Source organism: Barbus barbus (genome assembly GCF_936440315.1).
Source record: "Barbus barbus genome assembly, chromosome: 9".
Lineage (NCBI taxonomy): Eukaryota > Metazoa > Chordata > Actinopteri > Cypriniformes > Cyprinidae > Barbus > Barbus barbus.
Window position 1 is genome coordinate 13,402,829 of NC_136737.1, and position 23,564 is coordinate 13,426,392.

The 23,564-nt window shown below is 33.9% G+C and overlaps 1 protein-coding gene across 1 annotated transcript in view; it reads right to left on the reverse strand.

Moving 5' to 3' along the window:
- Positions 1-23,564, reverse strand: part of LOC306875478 (adhesion G protein-coupled receptor D2) — a 91,866-nt gene that overhangs the window by 48,326 nt on the left and 19,976 nt on the right. Inside the window, exon 21 of the mRNA XM_079426089.1 lies at positions 3,093-3,134. Coding sequence (XP_079282215.1) covers positions 3,093-3,134 — 42 coding nt within the window. The remainder of the gene's footprint in view (positions 1-3,092; positions 3,135-23,564) is intronic.

A 23,564-nucleotide genomic window follows, 5' to 3' on the forward strand; every position in this document is an offset into this window, starting at 1 on the left:
TCAATTACTCTATTAAATAAGAATTTGTGGTGTCAGGTGGTGAAACTTAATCCGCTATTGTTTCTTGTCACATTTGACGACACAAAAGGAACAAGGTGGATTCATGAAAAAAAAAAAGCAACGATTATTACATTCGATATTTAACAAAACCCCTTTGAAAAAAAGTGTAAAGCAGACACAAGCTGCTCACAAATTGTGAAGACCTCTGGGTCAAGGAGAGCCGGGGGTTGGAAAATAGATTCCGACATACTAAAAAAGCCTGTTAAGCAAGAATGCAGCGATGATTTATTTTACAATGCGGAGAGGGTCACCGGTGAGTCTCTGCTGTGTCAATACCGGGCTCGGTCTCAGGGCCGTCTCTTTACACCTCTTTTGTAGACATTGAAAAGGTAGAAGCAAAGGTAGAGAAAAGGCAGGGGAGCTCCATCTATACACAGAGGTGGAGATGAAGAAGGGAGAGGAGGAAATTAAGAAGAGGAGGTCTATGGCCTGCTGACTGCACTTGTCCATGCACTCAAATTTGGTCTGTTATATTTGAGACATTACTCTAACTTTCAGAATGATCATTCTTAAAATAATGTTAATTAAATTAATTGTATTATTGTTTATTTAATAGTTTATTTAATATTTAATTTATTAATTTGTCATTTGTTTAGTAATAAATAAATAATTAATCATGCTTAAAAGGAATTTTTCTGCAATCAGAGCAATTCAAGCTTGATGTACCACCTTTATGTTTTTCCAAGTCCACAATCAGTGCAGCCCACCTGATGAGAGCTGAGAGTACAAAACAAGTAACAAGTTGTTCACATAGAACCCATTATGGCATTCAAAAAAATTGTAAACTGCAAAATGTATTATTATTATTAAAACTAATATTTATAATGCATATTTATTTAAACAATTATTATTTATTTATTTTAACATGCAGTATTGTTATTATTGTTAATCATATTATTATAATTATTATTATTGAAATAATTAGTACAATAAGTATTTATCTAAATTTATAATTCTATATGTAAACCATTATTATTATTATTATTATTGTTGTTTTTATTGCTATTATTATAATAATACTTATTATTATTAATGAAATGATTAGCCCAATAAATATTTAAATATTTATGTAAACTACTATTATTATTATTGAAATAATAAGTACAATAAATATTTATATATTTATTTAAACTTTTATTACTACAATATTTAAATTAAGATGTATTCATTTTATGTAAATGTTATTGCTATTAACATTATTGTAATTGTAATTATATTATATTATATTGTTATTAAATAAGACAGTAAATTCATTATTATTATTATTACAATAAATACTTATCTATTTATCTATATACAAATATATATATATATATATATATATATATATATATATATATATACACAAATTACTATATTTATTTAAATATTTAGTAGTAATAATAATAAATAACAAAAATAATATCATTTGATATAATACGATATTATAATTTAAAACGTTTATTTAAATGTGTACTTATCTATTTATTAGCATACTTATTAACGTGCATACACTATATTGCCAAAAGTATTGGGTCACCCGCTTCTAATGAACATGTTTGACTACTTTAGTAATTTCCATGAGTACAAATCTTAATGTTTAAGCATATAATGATATTCTAGGGAATTGTGTGCTTCTAATTTTATAGCAACAGTTTGGACAGGACCCTTTTCTATTCTAACCTGACAATGCCTCTGTGTATAAGGCACGGTTCAAAAAGACATGATTGATTGAGTCAGTGTGGAAGAACTTGACTGGTCTGCAGAAAGCAAAGTCCTGATCCCAGCTGAACACCTCTGGTGTGACTTTAAATGCAGACCTTGAGCTAAAAAGTATAGACACTATAAGGACAAAAGTGTTGGGACACCCCCTTCTTTAAAACAGAAAAAGGCACTAACAAAACTGGCAACAAATATGGAAACATAATTCATGTATTTAAAAATTGTATTTCTATTTCTGTTGCAACAGTTTTGGACGTGTCTAAAATGGCAGTACACTTATGTACAAGTCATTGGTGTTTGTTCATGAGTTTTTGGCTCAAGGTCTGGATATAAAGTCAAACCAGAGGAGTTCAGCTGGGATCAGGACTTGGCTTTCTGCAGACCAGTCAAGTTCTTCCACACTGACTCAATCAATCATGTCTTTTTGAACCGTGTCTTATACACAGAGACACTGTCATGTTAGAATAGAAAAGGGTCGTGTCCAAACTGTTGCTATAAAATTAGCACACAATTCCCTAGAATATCATTATATGCTTAAACATTAAGATTTGCACTCCTAGAAATTACTAAAGTAGTCAAACATGTTCATTAGAAGCGGGTGACCCAATACTTTTGGCAATATAGTGTATATACATATGCATTAATAGGAATAATAATAATAGTGGAAAAATGATAGATAGACAGATGCTGTTCTTATAAATAATAGAGCAAGAATTTGTGTTTTGTTATTATTAATCAATTATTAATGTAATTATTTATGGAGAGAGAAAATCAACCTACACAAGTACAGACAAATAAGAAACATAAGCTGAAAAACTGATCTTAGATTGGATAACGATGGTTACAGTCATCCATATGTGCCTTGTACACATTTGGATTTGAATTTCAAGATGGCATTATGGTACATTTTCACCCCATAGTTTCTCACTCTTTGGAAGAGCATCTAAATGTTAATAGTCGTTGTGCAGGTAAATTTCCAGCCGATCTTCCACAGCAGCGTCCCGCATACATATCGTTTCTCTGAACCGCCGCTGAGCTCTAATGTCAGAATGTTAAATGGAAGACCATGAGTTTAAAAACTTAAAGAGGCAGTGAAATATTGGCCAATGTGCTTGAGGGATGACTGGCTCTTTACTCCGGGTGTCAGTGTTTAATGGTGGGCCTGGATGCATATAAGTTAGCCCAAGCATGAAGGGCAGTGGGATGCTCATGTGGAGAAAAAAAGGCTCGCTTTCAATCCACCCTCCTTTGGCGGGGCGGGGGTCCCATCAGAAACATCATGTCATTTCTCTCACTCACTCAGTCAGCCTTGAGATGCACTGCAGACTTACCTCAGTGTTGTACACTCCATATATCAGGAAGATGAAGAGGCCCTGCGAAAGAAAGAAAGAAAGAAAGAAAGAAAGAAAGAAAGAAAGAAAGAAAGAAAGAAAGAAAGAAAGAAAGAAAGAAAGAAAGCACTTGTTAGGAATTTTTCTGAGATTCTGAAATGAATAAGAACTGTATGAAAAGCATTTCTGAAGCTGATAGGCGTAATACTAAGCTAAACTTTGGCCCAAGGTTTCTGAAGCCTATTCTTCCTGCGAAAGTAAGCAAGAAAGAGGCTAAAGACGATCAATCGGTGGCATAGATAGACTTAAAGCACAAGAAATAAAGGGAAAAGAAAAGCCAAAGGGAGCTTGAATGGGCTGCGCTTGGATGTACAGAATAAGAGCACATGTGGTGACAAATTTTTTTTTTCATCATTTCACATTTCAGTTGTGGCTATTAAGGAGAAGAGTTGTGCGTCTGCAGGTCTGGGGAGCCAAAGAAAAGACCACGAGTTGAGGGAAAAAGGTGAGGGTTAATTAAAAGTTGTAATTCTCAAAGAATGTGAAACGACGCAAAAGAAAGGTTGGGTTTTATGATACGGAAGTGTAAAATGGTAAGAAATTAGATAAAAAAGATTGCCATTTACTCTTCACTCGAGGTTATTAAATTCCGTCAAAGGAACGAAAAGTTTTGGAATGACTAATGAAGGCATTTTTGTCGAATTACTCATTTAAAGGTAATCTTATTAGCAATGCCATGTTAAATCAACAAAGCGAGCAAATATTATTATATATCTGTATATATTTCTATACTCATTTTGCTCTTTACACTTAATATCCGGAGATCTCCCATGAGGCAACACTACGCTATCAGCTACTGTCAAAGTAGCAGTGACATCTATCATAAAGTAAGAGAAAATAAAGAGAAATTATTTTTTGTATATATGTCTGTGAAAACCAAAATGGCAAACATTGGCATATTAAAATCATATTTATTTTTGATAAATGAAAATTGGGATATTAAGACTATATGTTGTCTTTAAATAATTAATAATTGTTATATAATATTGTATTATATTCATTTATTATTATTAAATATCTGTAATATTGTTTTATATCAATATATTTTTAATGAATATGTATTATTATTATTATTTAAATTAATATTTGTCTATTTGAATAAACAGACAAATATTTGTTTCAATAATTTGATCATCATCAAAAACAATAAATATGTATAAATCTTAAAATGAATAAATGAGCAGTGATTTACATAAATATTTGAATAATAAGTTAAAATAAATAATTAAATATCACCTTTAAATAAATACCTATTTAAATAATTAATAATGTTATTTAATATTGTATTATAACAAGTATATTATTATTATTGCTTACATAAGTACTTAATTAATATAAACGTATGGCTGTTGTTGTAAATAAACAAATACATACAAAAATGTGGAGCTGGTCAGTTATATTTTGTGAAATGTGAACAGTGAAAAATTTGTAACATTGTTTAAATGTTTTTATGCTGTTTTAAACAGTCGTTTTTCTTTAAAGTCATACTGAATTCAGTGCTGCGCTACAGTACCCACGACTCCTCTAAGGAAGCAGTACCCTGTGATAGTGGGGGGTAAAAGACAATGCGGCATGCATCCCATTGTTTTGCATTAGACTGTCAATTTCCTATTTAGTATTGCAAATTAATTATCATGTTTTTGATCATGGGCCTTATTTGTGTTTAAGCTTTCATTGTGTTCTGAACAAAGTGGGAAAAACTTGCATATTATGAAAAATGATCAATTAGAATATAATTGAGATAAAAATAAAATGGCACCAAAACAATAATGATGAATTGTTTAAAAAGTTAATTCATTAATGACGAGCTAAAAACAAACACGGAAAAATGGAGCACATTTAAATGCATTGTGTTTTTTGGGTTTCGGGGGAAAAAACACATTTCTTTTGAACTCAGCTCTAAAATGGTGAAAATGTATGCAAAGCGATTGTACTGCTATACATCAAACAAAAAGCATAAATTATCTGCTAACGAAACTAATTAGGAAACAATTCCGTTGTTTAAAAACAGAATGCATTCGGAACCAGCAAATGTTGTGCTCTAAAAACACGCGGCACCCCAGAGATCACGATGCATTCGCAAGTGTGATTTCATTCCAACAATCAGGACGTGCTCGTTCTAACGCTTCCTTAACGCATGAAGGGTTAGCCAGATACAGAAAATATTGTTTGCATACAAGTCTATAGAAGTCAAAATGGAAAATAAAAATAAAATTCCAGAGATGGCATGTATTTTATTTTATTTTTAACAAATATTTATTATTATTAATATTCATGTGAATATATATTTAATACAACAACTAACAATAATAATAATAATAATAATAACATTATTATTATTTCTGACAGTAGTCAAGGAAATTTATTTATCTATTTAAACAAATATTTATTCATGCTAATACATATTTAATAATAATAATAATAATAATATATGTACATTTTTAGACTTTTAAATAAATATTTATGCTAATACATATTTAATACTATTACTACTACTACTACTACTACTAATAATAATAATAATACTTACATTTTTATACATTTAAATATTTGTTTAAATAAATATTTGGTATTATATAATATATAGCAAACAAACAAACAAATAAATAAATAAATAAATATCCTCCACTTTTTAAAATTCTTTTTGCAAACTTGACTTTGAATAAAGAATGGTGGTAGGTAGATACAGATGGAATCAATAACACAATATTAAAATGCACCCCCCACCAAAAAAAGACACTGAAATATTTTTGTTGAGGTCACTCATGCCTGCACCATCCTGTGTCAAAAACACAGATAAATCCCTCTCAAATGTGTGCACCGCACTGAACACACTGTACTCCTCTGAGAAGAAAGGCCCTTGCTCCTCATTACCTACGACAAGACACAGAAACTCACTTTGCTTTTCATTTAGGGGCTTCACGTCCCTTTTTATGGATGTCTGCCTTCATGCTTTTACTTACTTCGCATCGCCGCCTGCCGCGTAATAAATGATTATAAATTTTCACAGATGACCACCGCGTCTTTTTTATCCCTTCGCCGGTCCCCTAATGCACAAAAAGTTAGAGAGCGAGCAGGTACAAAATTTTCCTCCGCAAAACCCTTTTTTGTCTTTATTTATGACGTTGTCCTTGGTAAGGGAAATTTCAATGTACTGAAATGAAAACTATGATTAAAGGGACACAGTGTATGGGCAAAGAGAACAGGGCAGCTCTCCATCTCTGCGCTGTTAAATATAAATATATATATGCTGCTGGGTGAACAAATGGAGCTGACCGGATGGAGTGACAGCAATGGTTTTGGAGGAAAAAAGCACTGAACATCATCCACAGCATCTGATTTTAGTAAGCAGTAATGAAAGGAAACAGTATCTATCTAGCCGACTAATTTATCCATGGAAAATACTCGAGCGGTGTTTGAGCGGGACCAGCCCTTTGCTGTTCGGGGTTGGAACCAATTTCTCAATTTAGTGAATAGAGCAGGGGACTTTGATGATGACATGAGGGGTATCAGGTGTGTGTGTGTGGTGCTTTTACAGAGGATTTGAAGGCTAGGTTGGGGTTACGCTCAGGCCAATCTTAAACAAAGGCTAGTTTGCTCGGTGCGACACACAAATGCACAATTACACCAGCAAGCCAGATGACTGTCAACATCTGCTTTGGGTGAAAGGACTCTTATATGTGTGTGTGTGTGTGTGTGTGTAGCCATTACAGCTCTGGACTATTTAAATCACAAAATGACATAAAAAAAGATCAGAAATTTTACAAAATTTCTAATTCTTTTGTTTCATGTAGGTCTACATAAAAAAAAAATATATATATACATATACACTATATTCTTCACATAAATGCGTATATAGCTAAATCAATTATTTAATATGTATCAATTAGTAAATATGTGTGTGAATGAATTATAAAAATAAAATGAATTTATTAATCAAGAATTTTTCTTTTTTTAAAGTTGATAATACGTATCGTCGCTGTCGGGCGGAATCCTCGCATCTCCAAAACCATTATTTTTCAGGACATAAAAAAAACTGCATTTTTTTTTAGTTATTAAACATTGTATCGTTAAAGTTGGTATTATACCTTATATTGCTATCATATACTGTTGTTTACCCAAAATCATGTTTAATCGTAGATACAAGATTTATAACTTGGGAGCAGGGAGATACAAGATTACGCTGTCATTGATAAGAACGGTACGTACACAGACGTCGCTGCTGCCAGCAGTGTTCATCAAAGTCTGCGGTCGCATTGAGCCTTTTGACAAGAGACAAGGCTTTAAGAGCTAATCAAAGCTAATGATTGTGGTTACATACATCTTCCTAAACTCTATTTTAAACGTTAGAGCTGAGTGATGCAATACCAAAATAAAACGATAAATTGACTAGGCTGTCTAATAGGTGGAAATTAGCCTAATCTGCTCGCAAATTTACCTTCGTGGCTCACGGGCTTCCATCTGCACCGAACCATTATAGCTATCGATTTTTAACAAAACAGGCCTACTCAAATGTATCTAACCTAACTATTTTCACTCGTTATTGTCTAAAAAACAGGCCGAGTTATCCAAAGATAGGCTTACTTGGCGCCAGTAGACAGCCCTGTTTTCTCCCATAAATAAAAACGGATCGAGATAAAATATAATATATAAACTGTTATTATATAATTAATATAACTGAATCATGAATAACCAGTGTTTTGAGGACATTTACCTCAGAACGTGTTGCTCGACGAGAATTTGTTGCGACTTTCAATCTTGAGGAGACATAATGGCGCGAGGCTCCCGCGGAGTGAAGAAGAGGTGGAGTTACGAAACTTCTCAGACAGTTGAAGTGTCCAATGGAGTTAAGAGATTTGCGCTCAAGATATTTTCAACACTTTAGATGTTGAAATGTTGTAGCAGTGTCAGTCACCAGTTGGCGGGTAAATATTTTACGAAATATAACAATGCAATGTAGTGAGAACAACAGCCAGTTTTTTAAAGAGATTCGCAGTTTCTGATGTAAGCAAATAAAATAATCTTTCCGAAGACGAGCTCATCGTGATTAGCTGTTCATAAGCGACAAGACCGAATCAAATCATAGGTACAAACGGACTGATAAGGTCAGAGCAGTGTGATGGCCAGCTTGTCCCTATAGACACGGTTCTAATGTTTGCCTGAGAAGATATTACTGCTTCATTTCGGATGATTAAATTTTCTCTTCTTTATTCTTTATAACCCGCGAATGTGGCGACATACCTGGGGTTACGCCGCAGAAACGGTGCAATGAAGTAGGCGATACAGTAGTTTGAAAGGTTGCTCGTTCGGCTGAACACATACACTGAGCCGCTTCAGAAAGCACAGCAGTAGCGCTTCAATGGACGAAAATACACACAATTATGTCAAAATATGTGGTTTTGGCGAGTTACCTCGTAAACGTCGTCTTAATTGAGTTAGGCTATAAAGTCTTAAATGACTGTGAAGAGTTTGCAGAAAATAGGATGTGTGTCAGATCCGCGTCACGTGCATCATGTTTTAAAAAAACAGCGCTGATTTTAAAGTGAAACCTGCTGAAGTCTGTCATTGATGTAACTCAAATAACAAAAGAAAAGCGAAATCACTGGACTGCTCTAGTTGTTAATTAACTTTTGTAGCTGAATAAAGATTCATCTGTATAGTTTATTATACTTTATGTGAAGATTGTTTTAAAATCACTTAATATTTCAGAGCCTATTAAATGTTAAAAATAATGGCTTTCAATTATACTTTAATGTTGAACGGCTATAATTACTAGGTGAAATTGAGGGGAAATGCATTTAAGTGGGCAGTCGTGGCCTAATGGATAGAGGGGGGGCAGTCGTGGCCTAATGGATAGAGAGTTGGACTTGTAACCCGAAAGTCGAGGGTTCGAGTCTCAGGTCCAGCAGGGATTGTAGGTGGGGGGAGTGAACAACCAACACTCTCTCCACCCTCAATACCACGACTGAGCTGAGACCCTTGAGCAAGGCACCAAACCCCCAACTGCTCCCCGGGCGCCGCATTAATGGCTGCCCACTGCTCCGGGTGTATGTTCACCTGGATGGGTTAAATGCAGAGCACATCCCTTTCCCCCTTCCCCTTAGGGAAGTCGTGGCCTAATGGTTAGAGAATTGGACTCGTAATCGAAAGGTTGCGGGTTCGAGTCCCCGGCCGGCAGGGATTGTAGATGGGGGGAGTGAATGTCCAGCGCTCTCTCCACCCTCAATACCACGACTGAGGTGAGACCCTTGAGCAAGGCACCGAACCCCCAACTGCTCCCCGGGCGCCGCAGCATTGTTCACGGTGTGTGTGTGTGTGTGTGTGCATTTGTTCACTACTCACTGCTGTGTGTGTGCACTTGGATGGGTTAAACGCAGAGCACCAATTTCGAGTATGGGTCACCATACTTGACAATACGTCACGACTTTACTTTACTTAATAGAGACACCAGTAGCAGTATTGGTATTAATGCTTCATTAATAATAGGCTACTTTGATTTACATCAATGACAGACTTTAAAATATACTATCTTTATGTTGTTTCTACATTAATTTGGAGGTTCAATGTGAAATTATGACTATAAATCATTAATCATTATTAATTACAGAGTAATGTGTGATTACTTTTTTAAATCGATTGACAGACAGCACTAATGTTAAACTTTTATAGATTTTAAATTTCAATTTAATTTCTAATTTTATAGGTTTTATAGGTCCAAAAAAAATCTGGATGGCCCCCACCCCCTTGGCCCCCTTCAAATGTTCAGTTCGATATCTGGCCCCCAAATGAAGCTAATCGAATAGCCCTGCTAAGGGTGTGGAAAAAAAATATGCTCCACATATGTTCTCCAAACTGAGTATGTGTGAAACAGGCACAACACGATGGCCTGCTCCGTTTGCCGAAAACATGGACAGGAAAAGAATCTCAACATTTTTAGGACAACAAAAAAAAAAAAGATAAATCAATAAATCTGTTTGTTGTTTTTTTTCTTGTAAGTAAAGTAAAGGACAAATTAAAAACATTGTAAATATGTTTAGTCACTGTAGTAGTAATAACTGCCTGTTTTTGAAAAAAAGAGTGTCATGGGTGGTAAACAAAAAAATTTTGCCGGTAAATTTGATCAGGTCACCAGCCCTTGGCAGGTGTGGCAAAAAGTTATTTTTAGGCCCTGTTTACAAACATTTCTATTATTTATATATGAAAAGCAAATTACTTTATCATAAAATAATTATTAGTAATTATTTCAATGTTCTAATAAATATTGATACAATTATTTATTTTTATTTTAATGACTATAATATATATATATATATATATATATATATATATATATATATATATATATATATATATATATATATATATATATAAAATAAGCAGCAAATTAGGAGTTTACTGAGGCAAAAGTCGCAGTTAATATAGTTAATAGAGAGAACTGGTCTGCAAACTACAGATACTTTAGATACTAAGAGTAAAAAATTGTGACAGCAGATGATAACATTTTAGTCCAAGATCAGCAAACATGCATCGTTAATGTGGTGCTTCAACAAATAAAGAGCAACTCTTCTGTAGCTAATGGAATATCAAATGTTCTGGACACCCATTCTGACTTTAATCTTGCTAGGATTACGCACAGCAAACCCAAAGAAACGTCTGGTCTTGTCAAACTAAAGTTGATGTATCAATCTGGGTCGGGTCACGAGAGCCAGGCTTTCTCTGTTTGTGTCAAGCAGAACCTACTGCATGTGGCAATAATTACAGAAACACGAGACAGAAAAGCTCAGGAAGAAAAGAAATCAGAGCATGAGAGAAAAATACGCTTTTCACGCTCTTTTAAGAGACCTGCTAATGTCTCTGACGCCCTCCAGAAAAACTGTTTAATTAAGTTGTATACACAACGTTTACTTTAAGTGCCAGCCGTCTTTTAAAAAAGGGCCAAATGTCAGCTTTGGGTCTGGACGCTGATGTACTGCAGAACCTCCAAACCGGATCAAATTCGGAGACGTGGTGGGAATGTCAGAGAGGATTCAAAACTAGGCCCAGCTGTGAAACACCGAGCTTCAGGAGAACGTGAACGAAAGGTCTAAAGCGATGTAGACTTCGTCATGTTAGCCCTCCAAAAGTCTAGATTAGATTTGAGAGTTCAGATTAACATTGAGGTTTCTAAAGTTGTCGTCTGGTGTTTCGGAAATGAAGCGTAATGTGTAATTAGCTATCTGTTTCTGATTTGTAATTTCCACCCTGGAGACGGCTATTAAAGGTACATTGCCAAATAAAAACAATGTGAACTCGTTCTGGATTTGATTTCACCCCTAGACTTTTTGACATATTAAATAGCGGGATAGAATTTGTAACACTTGCTCTTTACTATTATACACGTCAATGACAAAATAATTTTATCCAATCTATCAACACACTACCAAAATTATTTCATACGCCTGCACAGGGTGGTCTGACTCACTGGTGAAGTAAAGAAAACTAACGCTCTGCCAGTCAGCTCTGAAAATCCTGGAACGAGGCAAGACGGGGCAAGTGGGATCAGAAAAAAAAGTGAAGCGAGAAAAGGTCAAATAAAATGATATTGTTTGCCAGTGTATGTCCGTAAGTCACAGTAAATCGGTAAAGCGTTCTAGGTTATATATAAAAAAAAAAAAAATAACGCAACATGACTAGATACCAATGTTAATTTTGTATCAATGAGATACTACTAACATTTTATTTTTATTAGATTTTTTTATTTTATTATTATTAATATTCATTTTTGTATTTTCCATGATCATTTTAGTATAATTAAAGTAGTATTAATTTTGTTGAGTTTCTGAAATTTTTATTAGTTTTTTTTATATTTGTATATATTTTTTATTCTTTTATTTCTTTTTTTATTTAGATACTACTTTAAATGAAAATGTATTTATTAATTTTATAATCTTTTTGAATTTTCCATTTTCATTTTAGTATAACTGAAGTAGTTGTAAATTTGTTGTGTTTCTGGAATTTATATTAGTTTTTTTATATTCATTATTTAATTTTTTATATTCTATATATTTTTTTTTTTCCATTTTAATTATAGTATAGTATAGTATTAGTATTAATATTTGTATATACAGTAGTTCACATTCTTTTTTATTTCAGTTTTAATTTTAGCTTACATCAAGCATGCAAACATGCAATTGAGAAATGTTGCCTTACCAACTAGCTTAGAAAAAAATACATATATATATATATATATATATATATATATATATATATATATATATATGCACACACACACACACACTATATTGCCAAAAGTATTGGGTCACCCGCTTCTAATGAACATGTTTGACTACTTTAGTCATTTCTATGAGTACAAATCTTAATGTTTAAGCATATAATGATATTCTAGGGAATTGTGTGCTAATTTTATAGCAACAGTTTGGACCCTTTTCTATTCTAACCTGGCAATGCCTCTGTGTATAAGACACTGTTCAAAAAGACATGATTGATTGAGTCAGTGTGGAAGAACTTGACTGGTCTGCAGAAAGCCAAGTCCTGATCCCAGCTGAACTCCTCTGGTGGACTAAAGTAGTCAAACTTGTTCATTAGAAGCGGGTGACCCAATACTTTTGGCAATATAGTGTGTGTGTGTATATATATATATATATATATATATATATATATATATATATATATATATATATATATATATATATATATATATATATATATATATATATAGTATACATGCATATATACTGCCGTGCAAAGGCAAAAGACCCTAACTTCGATTTTGGTCAAGACATGCTTTATCATGTGCATAAGTATCTTGAGTCAATTTCGTTGCTTTTCTGAGAAAATAATGGGTGCTCTCAACCGTAAAATTCAGTATCAGTTCGAAATTAAATCCATATCCTACCTTATAACCCGATAAAATCAATCCATGGCGATAAACGTCGCCGGAGATGTTTAATCCACAAGCATTCTGAGCATTATTCCTGCTTCCTGGTGTTCACATCAATCCAAAACAAAAAAAGTTGTTCTTTTAGGTTTGTCTATTTCCATTCAAGTCAATATAAAAACAATTACGCAATGTCTAGCATTCTTTAACATTACTGAGGATAGGTGTGTATAAATGTGGCTTGTCACCCCTAGAATGTTTTTTGTTTTTTTTGTCTTTTCTTTTTTCCTTCTTTCCTTTAATGCAAACCATGGCTTGTACATAGTTATTGTAAGCCATGTATGCTGGCTTTGTTCTACAATAAATAAACAATAATTTTTTTTTTTTTTTAATTACCGAGCATAGCAAATAAATTGGTTGCAAAGTTAAAAGTTAACTTTTACTTCAAGTAATGAAGAAGGTTTTTTTTTTTTCTAAGATAACTATAAAAACCCTGCTGGATATGAACCAAGAGAGTAGACGTTAATGCATCAGGACACTGAATAAACCTGTTTTGTCTGGCACATCTCTGGTTGCCAGGTTGTTCTAATTTAATCATATTAAGGTACAGTCAGTTTAGCAAGATATTGGCAAAATTTTGCAGAAAAATGTCTATTGTCGATAGTGTATCAATGTCACACACCTCACAAAAATGTCACTTTCAAACCAAGTAGTTTTATATTGGTCAACGCAATGAATCTGCATGACCAACCTGAACATGTTGTGAAATCTGCATAAAAAATCCTTCATCCTGATGCAAAATTTCAGATTAGGTAGATTCCTATAGAAATGGCTGGATTTTACATTTGAAAATTCACTGAACAACTATAAATGTGACCTCATCTTTCCCAGCTCACAGGGAACATTCTCATTCTGGCAAGGTTCTCACAAACATTCTTCTAGTAATTCTTCTAGGGGTTCATTTATCTTGTCTTCAATAATGTTCTCAAAACATTATTTATATATCATTCATGTAGCATTTTTCGGAAAAAGTTTAATTGGATGTTCGTCTAATAAAGTTAAACGTTCCTTTTTAAACATTATGTTACTTTTTACCATTTAAACGTTGCAAAATTATGTCTAACATTTGCAATAACAATGGGTCTCATTCACTAAACATGCATACGCACAAATTTTGCGTGAAATGTGCGTACGGACGTTTTCACAAATAAATCATGATTCATCAAAAACTGTCGTACTAAAATTTATTCTAAATGTACGAAAAAAATTAAAGAACAACTTATACCACACGTATGCAATGATCATGTACGCCCGGGGCCTTATAAGCATGTATAAAGAACCCTACATATAATTAGATATGTTATTTACAGCATGGGTGGAAAGTAACTAGACAGTAAAATTGATAATAAAGTATAATTAGAGGTACAATTATATAAATAGATATATATATATATATATATATATAATTAGAGGTTCAAACGACAAATCACCTGATCTATCCTTATATAAACGGTGATTATTGTGTCTCACCTTGTGTTTGGAGGCATGGCACACTTGGTACTTGAAGACATTGCGGCGAGAGGAGAGAGCGCATCTTTAGAGAACGCACAGATATGTTTGCTGAGAGTGACGAATGGCTGTTCAGTCGCTTTTAAATAGCACATTTTTTCTGGCTTCCACCTCCGACAGCAAAACCTTACGTTCATTATCGTTAAAGTTCTTTTTCTTTGTCTTTTGTTTCGATGCCATAATTGTCTTTCTCTGTACGAGTGCCGCTTTGCGGAAAGCCCTTATATGGAGCTGGTTTGGGCGTGTATTATGCTAATCACTAACCTCGTGCACGTGGGCGCTCATTTAGAAGACTCCAAATTCACTAACAGAAGAACGAGTTTAAGAACAAGCTCATATGCGTACGAACGTGTTGTGAGTTAGGCGGAAAGTTTTCGTGTGAAGTTCAAATGTGCGTATAAATACGAAAAACGCAATTATTAGTGAATGAGACCCATTGTTTTAAAACATTTCAAAAACTTGGCATTTTGAACATTCTTAGAACATTAAGAATTCATGTTTTCATAACATTCATGAAGAAAGTTATGTTATGAATATTGTTATGACTTCAGATTTATTGTAAAAAGGTGGTGTGATTAAAATTACTTAAATTACAAAAAAAAAAAACATACCAACATTTTCAAATATCTCTAACCTTTAAACATAATCATTTAAATTATTTAATTCCATTTCTATATTCCACTTTTTCCACATTGCAGTGTGGAATTTTTTTCTATAATTTTTTGAGTCCGTCAAGTCTGACTGCTTATAAAAGTATAAAAGTGATTTGAGGTACCATTCATATCTGCAGCAAAAACCAACACTGACCATTATTCAGAAAAATGATTCAGACAAACTTCGATCATTTCAACAGAAACGTACGCAATTGACCCTTCGCAGAGTTTCATGTGCCGCTTGAACTGTGGCGCATTAGTATTTACTGTTTAAATTTCGTACAAAACGACAACATTTGAAAGCGAAGACTTTGTTTCATACCGAAAGTAACCTGTTCTGTCTTGTCTGTCGGCACTTTGTCAGTTTCCTCTTTGCTATGTATTTTTAAGTGCGTGGGAACATGATGCAACAGTAAACAGGGCGGGTGGGGGGGGGGGGCTTTGCGACGGGTCAGTGGAGAATTTTGCAAATGATTTTACACACACATTTCGCAACAAGGTCACACAGATTCACCACAGCTGCTTGGTTTGAAAGTCACGTCATACATCATTACACTACTGATACCAGACAACGGACCTTTCTGCCTTCCAAAACAGTGCCTAAATTTCACTAACGTGACCCAAAATGTGAGTGAAGTGGAGAGAGAAACACACGGGTAGAATGAGAGTACATAAGGCCCTCTTGAGGCAGGGAGGAGCTGAAAATGAGAAAGCGAGAGGGATACCCACAGGCCACCCGGCAGCCAACAGAAGAGGCAAAGAGCAGCAGAGGCAGTCAGGGGAGGCGGGGAGAGTTATTAACTTAGCCCTGAAAGCCCTTCTTAATATAGGGTCCGGCGGTGATAGCTAACAGAGCCTGGCAGAGGTGACAGCTCTTGGACCTGCTTGAGGAAATCCAATTGAGAAGCAGCCAAGAGGAACAACAAGCGCAAAACAGATGTTCCCTGCTATCACAGAGCGCAACTGCGTATACAACAGAAACACACTCTCTGCTCTCAAATTGGACGCAGAAAAAAATAACAATCGGGATCATTATAACATCCACATTTCTGCGCCTTCCCAGCTGTCTGGTACAAAGTCGAATGACTCGGCTATTCAGAGGTTTATTATCTCCTTATACGCTGAATGGATGCTCAGATGCATCTGAAGGTTAGTCGTCACAAGATTACATATTCAGACTTGTGAAAGGTGTGAAAATATGATAATAGAATATGGTGTTATGGCATTTCAGAGGACAGTTTACCAAGCAAATCCTCAAAGGCCAAACTATTTGTATGATGCAATCTCTACTGAAACATGAAAGCTGATATGATTGAGGAATTTCAAACATGTAATGAATGTAAATACATTTTTTTGTATTGTGTACACAGCTTTGTAACTGAGCTCTCCTAAAAGGTGTTTGTCAAATTTAAAGTTGATAAGATCAGTTTATTTTACTGAATTGATTCACTCGATCATTATAAGCTAGTTCAAACAAACCATTTATTTGACCTCCTGCACAGCATTATTTAAATATTGTTTGTTTGTAAATGTCGCAGTTCATCACAATGTGTCCACTGATTTTGAGTTACGTTAAAGCATTTCAGAATATTTTCTAATTTTACTGGTTGTATTTAGTGCAGATTTATGTTACATTTTTATGCTGTCACCACAGCTGAGATCAAGGAAAAAGTTTCAGATGAATAATCATTTATAATTATATCAAACTTTTCATTACAATATGTAAATGTATATAAAATTGTATTATAAATCATTATAATAAACCGTACAATTAAATATAAATTGTATAACAAATTAAATAACTTGCATATAACCATGCATTTATTTTTTTAAATTACACAATGTCTATATATTAAATGTATATTATATAAATGTATATATTAAAAATAACTAAACTATTTAAATTTAAATAAACGGCATACTTAAACACAGCATAAAACATAATAATGCAACAGTATGTTAATATTATGTTATTATAGTACATTAATATTATAATATATTAAAAACTACGCAATTAAATATAATTGTATAACAAATTATATAACTTGCATATAATCATGCATTTTATTTATTAAACTGTATATTATATTAAAATATTTATAATAAACAGCATAAATCATATAAAAAAATATCTAAATTACACATAATTATGCATTTTATTACTTAAATGAAATATTTATATATATATATATATATATATATATATATATATATATATATATATATATATATATATATATATATATATATATATAAATAAATGTCCTCTTAAAGAGCTTCAAGCTATTTTTTTGCTCAAAGCTTGCAAACAACTTTCTCCAAAAGAGTAGCTTGATTTTAGCTTAACTTCTTTTAATAATTTAAATAAATGACATCTGCTACAGTTTATCTAATGTACAATCTAATAGTTTTCCCTAATAAAAACGCCCAAAAAATGGTCTTGACACCCAGTGCATTTCACTATTCGTTTTTTTTTGTGCGTTCAAGACTAAAATTAAAGAAAAAGAAAAAGGCAGGACACTAAGAATCCAAAGTAACTAAACACCAAAAGCTCATGGGCCACATGTGTGCCGAAAAGAGTGAATAGTAAACAAATTAGCTTTTAAACAAGACAATTTCACATTGCATGCTTCGAAGGGCCAAGTCAAACATCCCTGCAGAAAACTGATACAAACTCTTAACACATGGGTCAAGCCACACTCTTTGAACTCCAGGAGAAAAGGAGGCCCCGTGTGCCAACAAACTGTTTAATTAAAAATACTTAGGCATCCAACAGACATTTCTGAGTGCCCCCGCTGTCAGAACGCATGAGACCGCCCTGCCAATCTCAGGCAAATACTAATTACATACTTTCCACTGAAAGCAAGAAAAATGTCAGGCTTCACACGGCTAAGACAGAGCAGTTGGGTCAGACCCGGATCTCGCAGATTCGAGCAGCTCGTGCATTGGGCAGAATTTGATGTACTGTAAATAAGGTTATCTGAAGCTAAATATTATTGTAACAGATTTTATATTGCAACATAGCTTTGATTTAGAACAAAATCATGCCTCTTGCACAATAAAAAAACCACATCTTAAACGGGTGTCTGGGAGTCGTCTTGTTTTCTTCTTCAGATTCGAGTGGGCTGGAGGTTAATGGCACATGCCCGAGTCGTGCCACATGCGGTTAAGACACTTTACACCGAGAGCATCAATCCTTATCCAGCATAACTCGGCACGGACATCACATGCGTTTAGGGTTGACCATGGCTCACGGGAGTCCTAAGTGAAAACGAATGGTAGTTCATCGACATGAGCACTTCATTTGTCTTCGTTTTCCAGTCTCTTTGTCTCTTTCGCTGTCTGTGTTTTTAGACTTTGTCTCCTCGATGGTGTGAAACAGTCTTCGTATTGTCTGATCATTTTAGCTAGACAAATCCTTCCTGCAAGAATATTATGTGTAATATTATGATGTTTGTTGCGTTATGTTGGACTAAAACAACTAAATGACTCAAAAATGCATTAAAAATGCTTGTTTTTTTCTGAATGCAAAATGTATTTTGTTTTATTTTTGTGGGGCTTTTTAAAAAAAAACAAAAAAATACATTTAAAAAAATATTCATTGTGTAACTGTCCAAACAATGCACAGAAAACAAAACAAAACTACAACAAACAAAACAAAAGCAAATAAAAAATCTAAACAAATGTATAATTATTTACAAAACATTCAATGCTGATGTTTTATTTTTACAAATATTTTTAATATTCTAAAAACATTTGTCTGGTAAATCAAAGTCAGTGTGGTGTAACAAACATGCAGAAAGCCATTTTATTGTCATGTGAAAATTGTGCCGTTTAAGAATATCATGCATTTTGACCTTTTCATGAAAAAGCTCAATTAATTTAGATCGAGTGAAATAACATTCAAGAAAGATTCATGTCATTTATGATTAAAAACATCTGGAAACTTTTATCTTAAAAATAAAGTGTCAATGAAAATTGTTTATTTATTTATTTTAATATGTGCCTTGATGATAACCCTTTTAAACATTTTGAGACATTAAATCTAAAATAAAACAACAACAAAAAAATAAATAAATAAAATAAAAGTTTGTAAACAACAAGAATACAAAGATTGCAAACCTGGCACTTGCATTTTGATTTCCATTTTTAAAAACTCATCCTTCTATTTGTCATTGACCTCTCCATAAAGTCTTTTTGTTATGAAGAGGTGAAAAGCCTTAAAACTGACTACCATAGAATTCAAAACTGCCAGCGAACCAAACTCAACTACTTACCTTTCTTCCAGGGCTAATGAGTGGAGTTTTGACGCACTTCAAGCATTAAGGTGGTTTTCAACCTGAACTGGGCCCAACTCAAAGGCAGATGATTGGCACATGCTTTGACTTAATGATGATAATTACTTAGAAAAACAAAGCAGGAGACCACATCTGCACAGTGTAAAAAGCCCAGCTCCGCGGCCGAGTGCCGAGCTGTCAGCGGCCCTGTGCTTTTTCCCACCTAGGGTGGGTAACTCTTAACACAATCCACCAAAACGACGAGAACCAGATTAATACGAATCAACATATCCTTGTAAACAATCGTTAGGGGCCAGGCAGCAGGGGAAACGTCACGAAACGACAGTCCCGCCACACAGGAAGGGCAAAAGGGCTGAAATGTTTCATGAACTACTCCTGTATTCATTTTCTTTACAATTTTTTTTTTAATTAGATTTTTTATGAGCATAAATAATACCGTTTATTTTACATTTAATTTCTGCGCAGAAAATAAACTTTGTAAGAATGCAAAATTCGTATTCTTGCTGGTAACAAATGTTTGTTATATTTATTTATTTTAGATTTATTGACTCAAACAATTGTTCCATCGCAAACAATGGTGAAAAGGAGAAGTTTTCTTTCAAATTGAAATCAGAATTCAAGTTTGTAGGAATGCAATCTTTGTATTCTTGTTGGTTATATTTTATTTTTCGATGTAATGACTCAAAATGTTTAGTGGTTTAGTCATTAAGAAAGTCATAAAAAAAAAAAAAAGTAATACTTTTTCATACACCTTATTGTTTAATAAAATACCTTAATGTTTTCTGTATGCCAGTTATAACACACTGACTTTGATTTTACAAGTTTTTGAAATGTTAAAAATAATAACTGCTTCATAAGTGTAATCATAAAAACTAATAAATCTAAAGAATTTTTCATTAAAAATCATACCTAACCCACTTGTTCTTTTTGAAAGAAATTCAGTCTTTTAAATGCATTTGTTATTATTTATTTATTTATTTAGATTTTTATTGTTTCACACCAGAAAAACCTGGGATTCCCCTATATTTATCGTCAATAAATAAATCTAAGCCCAGATTTCTGGTTGATTTGTTGATTATTAGAGTAGAATGTGCGCGGACGACAAACGGGACACGGACGTTGGTTTTAAGACAAACCAATGATTAAAATGCTTTATTCTAGTCAACAACAAGCATGCCTCACAATTAGGACTTTTTTCAGATGAAATAATGATTTAAAAAAAGCACGGCCATGAATAATACATACCGTGTTTATTTTGGATTTCATTTCCATGCAGAAAACAAATTGCTCACTAGTAAATTGGCATCAGCGTTTGACAGCCTTTATGGAAAAAAGAGAAGAGGAAGAGCTTTTCTCTTGCCCGGCCTGACCCAGTTCTGGTTAATTATCTGCAAAGTATACATCAAAGCCCACCAAACAGTCCGCAGCACTCAGATTAAACCAGATTTAAAAGACATCCACACAACCCGCCCATCTCGTGAACCGATATCAGCTGAAATCATAAATCAAGCCGCCATTGTTTCGATGTAATTTGGGTGTCGGAGTGGTTTCTGACACCAGAGGTTGAACATGCGAGGGTCGTGTTGTTGTAAGAGGGGTTGCGAGGTTGCTCCCAGCAGGTCATATGATCCTCAATCTCCTGCCAGAGTAGCCGAGTGATTTGCTTTCCTATGACACAAACTATTACTACACAGAGCTGGCAGGTAATTATAAAGCAAATAAATGCGAGTGGGTGCCAAACGCGACAGGCTCTTTTGGTGGTACATGCGAGCCGTGGAATTCCCTTTCCTCTCAACAGGAAACGTGTTACTCGCAATGATTATTCCTCGCTTTTTGGCCAGATTACAGCATCAAAGTGCCATTTTACTTTATGCGGTAGGGCCCAAGCTCACACTTCAACACCATATTTCTAATATTTTATATGGTGTTGAAGTGTGAGCTTGGGCCCTACCGCATAAAGTAAAATGGCACTTTGATGCTGTAATCTGGCCAAAAAGCGAGGAATAATCATTGCGAGTAACACACACACACACACACACATGTTGGTTTTTGTGGTTTATAGGGACTCTCCATAGGCGTAATGGTTTTTATACTGAACAAACTGTGTGTGCTATTGCCCTACACCAACCCTACACCTAAACTTAGCCCTCACAGGAGACTTTGTGCATTTTTAGATTTTCAAAAAAACACCATTTAGTATGTTTTTTAAACCTTTTGAATTACGGGGACATAGGCAGTGTCCTCATAAACCACCTTCATATTGTAATACCTCTGTCATACCCATGTCATTATACTAATTTGTGTCCTCATAAACCACATAAACATGCACACACACACACACACACACACACTATATTGCCAAAAGTATTGGGTCGCCCGCTTCTAATGAACATGTTTGACTACTTTAGTAATTTCTATGAGTACAAATCTTAATGTTTAAGCATATAATGATATTCTAGGGAATTGTGTGCTTATAATTTTATAGCAACAGTTTGGACACGACCCTTTTCTATTCTAACCTGACAATGCCTCTGTGTATAAGGCACGGTTCAAAAAGACATGATTGATTGAGTCAGTGTGGAAGAACTTGACTGGTCTGCAGAAAGCCAAGTCCTGATCCCAGCTGAACTCCTCTGGTGTGACTTTATATCCAGACCTTGAGCCAAAACCTCATCAATTTAAACATTGCTCTAGCTCTTTTCTTAAAGCCACTTCACTAATTTGTGAAGCTCAATTATCTTTTGCCGCACATCAGAAATATATTCTTTGGTTTTTCTCATTGTGATGGATGATTAAGGGAATTTGGCCTTTGTTTTCCCTCCTATTTATATTTCTGTGAAACAGGAAGCCATGGCTGGATAATTTGATGTTCATAATCACCCTGGAGTGCTCAAAATTGTGAATATGAATGGGAATATACTTCAGAGATATTTTACTCATAAGAATTTCTAGAGGCACCAATAATTGTGTCCAACGTATATTTGAGAAAAACATTTATTTCATAATGAGATTTTCCCCGATTTTCAATTGTTTTAGTTCAATGAAAGGTTAGATTTTTGTGTGTTTTAAAATAAAATATCAAAAGGATTAATAATGCAGGTTTACTTTCAGAGCCTTTTTTGATCATATTTACCAAGGGTGCCAATAATTCTGACCACGACTGTGTATATATATATATATATATATATATATATATACATATATATATAATTATTTTATTGTCTTTGCAAGTAAAGCATGATCAGGTATGAAAAAACATTGAAATGCTAATGTACATTTTTGCATACATTAATAAACTCATGTTATCATTTCAGAATCATATCAGAAACAGAAAATGTACAAATAAAATAGGATTCAAAATATTAATAAATACAAACTCATAAACAATCCTATACTGCTAGAAGGGTCATAACTCAAACTGTGCACAAGGGCACAACTATTATCACATCTAAAAGCTTTGTGTTTCTGCTTGCTGAGACTCAATCAGCAGGATATTTGTGATCATCAGTAGCAGCTTGAATTTTTAACAGACATTTTTCTGTGTTTTCCGTCTTAAACAATTCCACTTGAAAAACATTTCCCTGGCTGGGGGTTTGGGGACCGGCTGACCATGGAGGCCAAAGGGAGTGTGAGACGAGCTGGACACCTGTCTTGACTGAGGGATTCCTGTCCTGTTTTTGTTTGTTACAGAAAGTTTTTAAAATTAGACGGCCGTCTCTTTGTGAGGGTTTCGCGGCGCTCTTCCAAGTTGCCCCCCTGTGGACCCTTGTGCATCCATGTCAAAATAATTTCCCAAAACACTCTGTTAAAGAGTTCAGGAGGTGTTTGTGGAGACTGTTGAAACGGTGTTTGAATATGGAATCCACTGCTTTTCACTTCACATTTATATTTCTTGCTTTAAGAACCTTTAGAAGAAAAAAAGACCAATAAGTCTAATAAAATGTCATTTAATTTTTCATTCAAGTTCCTTAAAAAAATTATTCACAGTACCAACTGAAAAAAATATATATATTTT